The 8,136-nt window shown below is 33.7% G+C and overlaps 1 protein-coding gene across 1 annotated transcript; it reads left to right on the forward strand.

The window, feature by feature from the left end:
• Positions 1-1,324: 1,324 nt before the first annotated feature.
• On the forward strand, positions 1,325-7,907 carry LOC132553803 (ecdysone-induced protein 78C-like). The gene is made up of 8 exons (XM_060218082.1): positions 1,325-1,571; positions 3,390-3,517; positions 3,716-3,857; positions 4,187-4,395; positions 4,680-4,824; positions 6,057-6,220; positions 7,086-7,191; positions 7,645-7,907. Exons 1-8 carry the CDS (start codon positions 1,325-1,327, stop codon positions 7,905-7,907), a joined length of 1,404 nt encoding a protein of 467 aa, XP_060074065.1.
• The last annotated feature ends 229 nt before the right edge of the window (positions 7,908-8,136 follow it).

Below are 8,136 nucleotides of genomic sequence, written 5' to 3' on the forward strand. Positions count from 1 at the left end.
AAACAATTTAAGACGCCGTGATTCACCATGTGTGTATGATAATTTTATTCTTTATTACCATATATTCCATACAAGTAAGATGTTTCCATTTTCGGAGATTCATTTGTTTTTATATGTACTTCGGAAAGGATTCAATATAAGCATTTTTCCGATCCCAATAAGTATGTATATGTTCAGTTTTTTAATTTTGCTTCAAAATAAAAAAAATACTGTTTAAGCTAGTATAAGCGCGTCTCCTCCTATACCCTTCAGCGTTAATGATAAAATTTTATTAAAACTCGACCGAGAAATACTTTCTTTTTCAAAATTAAAACGATGTAGAAGTTCCTATGTGTGTGATGTTTAAACAAACCTGACACACTGGTATAAACCATTCCGACCTGGGTGATTAGTACTTGAAAAGTCCTTGATAGAAACAGAGACGTCTGTATTAAACGTCCCTGATAGAAATCAGAAAACATTGCCACAAAACACAAATAAAATTAAAATATGTCCTTCTTATTGACCCTTTTTCAGGCCGAACAGGAAACGCAGATTTCTGCTACATGGCAGATGTATAAATATATGTGCGACCCATATCAGATTATACGTCCCTGGTTATAGCCAATAATTGTAACGAATCCGAGTTTACTTGTTACTTGTCAATGACGTAATAAAGTAATCAGGTATAAAAAAAATAACATTTAAGATATTCGTTTGTATTTTTTCTGTTTTATTTCGCCAGCTATATACAGAATCATATAAAGTTGGAGCACATCAACAGCGTCTGCATATTTCACCTTTTGATGTGGATCGATATAGAATCTCGCTGCAAACCGAAAGTACTCGCGCACTCTTATAATTTCGAAATGCATCATGGGAAAATTAGCCGTACAAGCAGGAATGTGGTAAATAGACCCACCATGTTGAAATCATTTACATATGTTTTTTGTCTCGATTCAATTTCATTATTTTGTTTTAATGACAGAGATTGCGAATAGTAGCGGTGCAATACACAGCTTATACACAAGGTAAGGAATGTCATTTACCTTGCAAGTAGCAAATATGCATGTAACGGACGCGCATTTTCTTTGAAGCGGATATTGTTGCACCACACGAGAAAACATTGAACAGCTGATCGCCTATGGCGATGATCGAGTAGGAAGGGAAATCTCTCACTGTTTGTGAGAATCTGATAAAATCAGATGTTCAAAATTTATCTGAAATGTACATCTAGAGATATGAGGATGAAATGGGATTTTGCACGAAACCGTAATACTTATATACTGGGGCCTTATCCTTAAACGAACTTTCACCAATTCAACGTCAACCTGTCAACTGAGCCATGGAGGTATCGGAGAGTGCTGAGGCGAGCAGTTCTCTTTCTGATGTTTACGCCAGGAGAAACAGACTGACCTCGACGCACTACCTCAGTCAGTCTACGGATATTGTGGACAGTCAGGGGTCAAGTAACATGGACTTCGCGGCAGGAGTGATGGCTTCAAGTTCTAGTGGTTTCCGGGGGGATAGAGATATGATTGACAGCTCGCACAGTGAGGAAATGTCGTTTACACCTGTAAAACACATTAAAGGTATGCAAATATTCACAGGTCATTGACCACTATCGGTATAAATAGCTGCGATTAAAGTATTACAACTATAGATACCTTTTCAAGTATTTGACTTCTTGTATAATTTGTAAACAAAGTTCTAGTTTAGGTTGATGTTAATAAAAGCATTAATTAATGTAAGCACAATACACTTAATGAAGATTTCATTTGACATTATCAGAGACCGTAAGATGAGACATAGGTCTCATAGACTTATTGAGATGGTGTAGTCAAACCCACCTTACAAATTAACTGTAGTTGTTCAACAAGCTTAATATAGGCACTGTCATTTGCATGTGTTGCATCCTTGCATTGGTTATAGAAAATACTCATGTGAAGTACAGCATCATGCCTAAAGTATTTGTTCAAGATGGCAGAAACAGGAAAAAATTAAAAAATTAAAACTGAGATTAAATATGGAAATTATCAACACACAAACATAATATTTGGTAAGGTGCCCTTTTGATTGTATTAATGTCCACAGACTATACAGAGAATTGACGTATACAGAGCTTTAATATAATTAAAAGTAAAGGAAACACAGATATTCAAAATTTAAAATCATGGCAAATAGTATGCATTGTGACATGTCATAATATTCCAGGCCTGATTGTTAAGTGCTTGTTTGGTCACCAACCATTAATTTTTGATAATGTTGGCATCAGAAAAGAAGAATGGTCATGTGATGGTAAGAATGTTATTTCATTGTCTTCATTCTTTTTGTGTCTTATGTGCTGGATCATTGTCATCTTTTAAATGGTCTGAACTGTTAGCATAATGCCAGGCAGTCCAGGGCTTCAGGCAATATAATGTCTCCTTGAACCATACAGAGGCCCCAACACAATATTAAATACTGAGCTATTGTAATGCTGATCATTTCTACCTGATTAGTTCTATTTCTCATAGACATTTAATGTGACATTTTATGTCTATGAGGTGAAAACCAATGAACATTTTGTGGATTAGTACATATGTCATTTTAAACTATTCACTGTTGATTCTAGGCAAATTACCTCCCCTTTTCGACAGAATGGTTGTTTACATGAGAACTGCCCAAATAAGACAATTTTATTTGACAGTTAACATATCTTATTTGTCATCAGAAACCTTCGGGAGAAATTGCAGAAGAAAGCGTGGACAATTTTTTATGATATCACCATTTTGAGAAAATTGTGAATACCTTGTATATGCTGTCTTGGTATTCTAGCTAATTCTGTGCAGTATATATTATATGTGATAAACTATACATTAAAAATCTGAATAGTCTCCATTTCAAAAACTTTTAAAGGTCCAAAGGTCAGGTTGATCACATACAAATTATATTGTACAGAAATTCATCGGAATTTAAAGATTGCATACCTGGGTGTAGACAATCTTTGAATTTCCAAGCCAAACAAGTTCATTATTTGGTTTTTTTTATGTATTTTGAAAGATCAGAATAATTTTTAAAATACTTCAATATAATAAAGGATTATTTGTGCATAATTCCATTGCAGACTTCATCAAATATTTTGACTGAAGATCTTAATAGATTGCCTTCTGTTTTCTGTTCTATCAACAAACTTATATCAACATAATGGTTACTACATTGTAGGAAAAGGTGCTACTTATATTCTGGTGCGGCTAATACATGTATCAAATTGAAAAAAAAGGATGAAAATTAGCTCTGCAGCTTATATACCAGTGCAACTTTTAACCCGAAAAATTCATTATACAATATACTTTATCATTATGACATAATCGACTTGAATAATCATATTATCATAACTTTTAACCCTGAATATAATTTTAATTCTGCAGAAGAAAATGTGATTCAGGCTGCTGCTGCTGATTCCAACAGTCCTAAACAGACTTTTGTTCCCTGCAAAGTGTGTGGAGACAAAGCATCTGGTTTCCATTATGGTGTCACATCTTGTGAAGGATGTAAGGTGAGATAGGGAAGAAATGGAAATAGCTTTTCTGTAATTCAAAAACATATGCTACAAGATGACCTTTTTTCTTATTCTTCATTATTTTTTAAGTTAATAAAGTTAAAAATCTCATATGCATCTATAGATGTCATTTCTATATTTGTCGTTGTGACAGATTAATGTCCACATCAAATAAATAATTTTCTCTCAATGCAGGGCTTTTTCCGCCGTAGTATACAGAAACAGATAGAATACCGGTGCCTGAGAGATGGAAAATGCATGGTGATCAGGCTAAACCGAAATCGATGTCAGTACTGCCGTTTTAAGAAGTGCCTGGCAGTGGGCATGTCTCGAGACTGTAAGTTTATAGAAATATCTAGCAATAGTCGATGGATAATAATCTGGGGAAAAAAAGCATAACCCAAAAAACATTCTACTTTATGTATCATCTATATGCTAGCACTATTTTCAGTATTTGTCAGTTTAAATTTTACATTTGTCAATCTTTATATCAGAAAAAAAAATGTTTTTACTTCATCATTTTTGATTGAATAGTACTAGGAATGAATAATTATTTTTTAAGGAAACAAATTTGTGAAGTTTTATTTATACACTGTGAAGCTGTAACACAAAACTAGAGTGCAGTTAGTTTACTTAAGGGTACACATATATGTTCATAATTGACAGCTGTGCGTTATGGTCGAGTGCCAAAACGTTCCAAAAGCCAAGACGATCAGTGTGTGACTTCAACAGAACAGAATCTGGATCAGATAGACTTGGAAAACAAACAGCTAGCCATCTATGATATCATTCTCAGTGTATCCCAGGCTCATCATGCCAACTGCACTGTGACTGAGGATAAAGTCAAACATTTACAGAAGAAACAGTCAACTCTGGTAAGTCAACAGTATATTAGACAATGTCATATGTATGCTAATTAAAGGCCAGTAATAGTGTGACAATTTATTTATTAATTGTATTATGGCACATGTGTAAAGACTGGGTTATACTTACTTTTAAGTTGTTCTGTAGTGTCTGGTAGTACTTAACATGTAGCAGAGTTCAGGTACACATTTTTAAATCTGATTGACCTGAAAACCATACTGCAAGGGATCCTACAGGTGCTCGTTACAGCCCTACATATAAGTAGATATAATATCATATTTATTGTGTTGTACAGATGCAGCAGATTTCAATTCCTACTACCCCGGTCCAGTTCACAGATGAAGAGTTGGAGACGCAGAAATTGTCCATGTGGTTGTGCCTCGCCTCCCTCATCACACCTACTATAAACAGTGTGGTAGAATTCGGCAAGCGTATACCAGGTACACCCTACCTAGGATAACTAGGGATCAGTTTCCTTGGTCTTTTTAGGTCACATGAGACTCAAATGACTCGGTAGCATTGCGATTGCCTTTTGTGTGGTGTCATCATTTTGTATTTTCCATCTGTAAACAATTGATAGTTTTAACTTTTGAAAAAACTCCAGATCTAATGTTACCAAAACTTAATTCAAATAAACTCAAATTTCAAAAGTCGGCTTCTCAGAAAAAGAAAAACATCTGTTGATGGATGGAAGAGTTTTAAGGTACATTGAGCAAATTGTAAATTTCATGACCCCAGGTTGGCATGTCTTCCCCAGTTAAGAGAAGATAAAAGTTTTACTGAAGCTATGCAGGAAAATTATATTTTTGAGCATTATTTGTTCCTTAACATAAACTTTTATAGAAAATAATTCAAACTTTGTGAGAATTTGAAGAAAGGATAGTCGTTTGATGGTGTGTACATATAGACTCTGGCAGACCCAGTGGAGCTAATAGATGGGGCCTGAATCGGTAAAATTGATTCAAGTTCGAGAATTTTTTTCAAAAATCAGATTTAGTAGAATAAGGATATCTTTGTATGGATGGAAGGGTTCTGAAGTACTTTTCAAAATTTTGAATTTCATGAACCCACAATATCCTATTAACCCCTCAGTAAGGGTGAAATTTTATCATTCAATAAAAAACTTAGGAGATTTAAATCAAATTTATTTATTTTCAATGGAAATTATTCACACTGGGTTTGATAGAATCATTAACCTTGGAGAGTTGGTTAAATACATATCTGTTACCAGTATATCAAACATCAACAGTAGTTATCACCATATTGTAAGAAAGGGTACAGCTTATATTCCAGTTATGCTTATATGTGGATCAATTCGAAAAAATCAGTAAAAATCAATTTTGCATCTTCTATACCAGTGTGACTTATAAACCAGAATATATGGTAGTAATATACAATAAGTAATTGTTTCTTTATGGTCCCTAACCACTGCTTAGTAGGTTACACACAGGTTTAAGCATATTTAAAGGTAAATTTGAAACTGACATAAAGTCAAGTTAATCTAGCTAAATATTGAGAGGCCTAGAAAATCTCATTGATTAATTACACATCATAACCTGACAGGAGGTTGATAGTGGTACATGATTCAAGTCACCTTTATTACAAGTTTAATTTTAAATGCATCGCATTGTAAATTCTTGGATTGATTTCTTGATACTTGCTTCACCTGTAGGCTTTTCAGACCTCTCTCAGGACGACCAGCTCATCCTTATCAAGGGCAGCTTTTTTGAGGTCTGGCTCACTAGAATGGCACGAATGTTCAACAAACAAGAAGGCATCCTGACTTTTGAGGAGGGCAACATGATACAGAGAGAAGAACTGTCCGTGGTGTTTTCTGTAAGTTTACTTAATGGGATAATACATGGACATTACAAGTCAAACATTCCTGTTTTAAATTTTGATTTTTTAACCATATTAGATAATCAGTATGTCAAAATTAGAATGTTCCAAATCTTACTGTCAGTTAATTACTGTTTAATTATTACACGGATCTAATATTTCGCAGCTGTCCAAGATTGGGCTAGTTCAAGGGTATTAAATTTCAGGCTAGTCTCTGATCTAGTGTCCTTATACATTTATAATGGATGTTTTCTGAGGTTTTCGTTAACTGTAGAAATGTTCCTTGGGTGTTCAATTTTGCGCTTTCTTGACTAACAGCAAATATAGCAAACTTCTTTCCTTCTTTGGAGTTAAGCTTGTAATATTCTGATGGTTACTTTATAACAAAACCTGTAGTCATAAAGCTACACTATAAACACATCTGTCAAGATCTTGCCAATAGTTGTTTTAGTAGTTAATTTTTTTCAAAAAATGTTTTATCTTTAAAAGACATCAATGGACAGTAAATATTTTTAAAATATCATTTATAGTTGTTGAAATATAAATCATAAAAAATTGTTTTGTCATAAAACAACATCCCTATGGGAAATAAATATTTTCAAAAATATTGTTGATAGTTGTTAAAACATAAACCATGAAAAATATTAAAACATAAACCATGAAAAATATTTTGTCATAAAAAGACATCCCTATTGACAATAAATATTTTTGAAAAATATTGTTGATAGTTGTTCAAATATAGATTGTGAAAAATAATTTGTCATAAAAAGACATCCTTATGGACAGTGAATATTAAGTAAAAAATACTTTGTAAGTACTATGTTTTTGCTGTGTGACATTTTAAAGTTATCTGCTTTTACAGCCGGAGTTTGTATCATGTATGTTTGACCTGGCTATTAGCTTCAACCAACTCAACCTCAATGATACAGAGATCGGTCTGTTTGCTGCAATAGTGCTAGCTACACCAGGTAATTTGCATGCTAAAAGAAAGTGTTTCAAAAGTTTTGTTGGAATAATGTATGGAATATAATGATTGATACACTAAGAGATGATGGTATACAAAATAAACAGTGAATTTTTAAAACGGAATATCAGAGTATTTATTGAGACTCTTGGAATACCTGGTAATTGTCCAGTATTCAACTCATATATCCGTCACATTAGAAAGGGACACTAGATAGGAATGTTTCATGAATATTTTCTGTTTTGATAAATATGCAAAATCAGTTTTTTCCATGATTAAATTTAAGAGTAATTTGAATTAAAAGTAAATTTATTTTTAGTTCAGATTTTTCCAAGTGATTTAAATATTTTAGATTTCCATCATAGTGATATATTTTTAAGTTCCTGTATGTAAAACTTGTGAAGATTTTGCTTCTAGATCCACATTTTGTCTACAGCAATCTTAATTTCAAATTCAGATCGCAGAGGTCTTTGTGATATGAAGTCTGTGGAAAAAATCCAGGACAAGCTGATAGAGGCTCTTAAACTACAAATTTGTCGGAACCATTCAACAGAGGAGAACTTGTTTGGGACCACCATTGTCAAGTTGCCACAGCTGCGATCCTTAGGGAGCCAGCACAATGATATCATACATTGGTACCGTTCCCAGTGGCAGAGGATCAGGTTACCTCCCCTGTTCTCAGAAATCTATGACATACCAAAGCATGCAGATGATTCTTGATTATGGTTCTATCATAAGTGGATTCGTCTTGACTTTTAGCTCGTGAGAATCTATGGACAGAGCTTAACCTTATATAATGGGATATCTCTTCAGAGGAAGGCAAATTCCTGATTGTGTGACAATTTTAAATACATGTCATGGACAGAACTGGAAGTGGGTTGGTTTCAGGTAATTTTGAAAATTATAATGTGTAGGACAAGCCCCAAGGGCTTATATTATGTTACTGAAA

The sequence above is a fragment of the Ylistrum balloti genome, unplaced genomic scaffold, assembly GCF_031769215.1.
Source record: "Ylistrum balloti isolate Yb309-2 unplaced genomic scaffold, AGI_CSIRO_Ybal_v1 Utg370354, whole genome shotgun sequence".
In the NCBI taxonomy this organism is placed as follows: domain Eukaryota; kingdom Metazoa; phylum Mollusca; class Bivalvia; order Pectinida; family Pectinidae; genus Ylistrum; species Ylistrum balloti.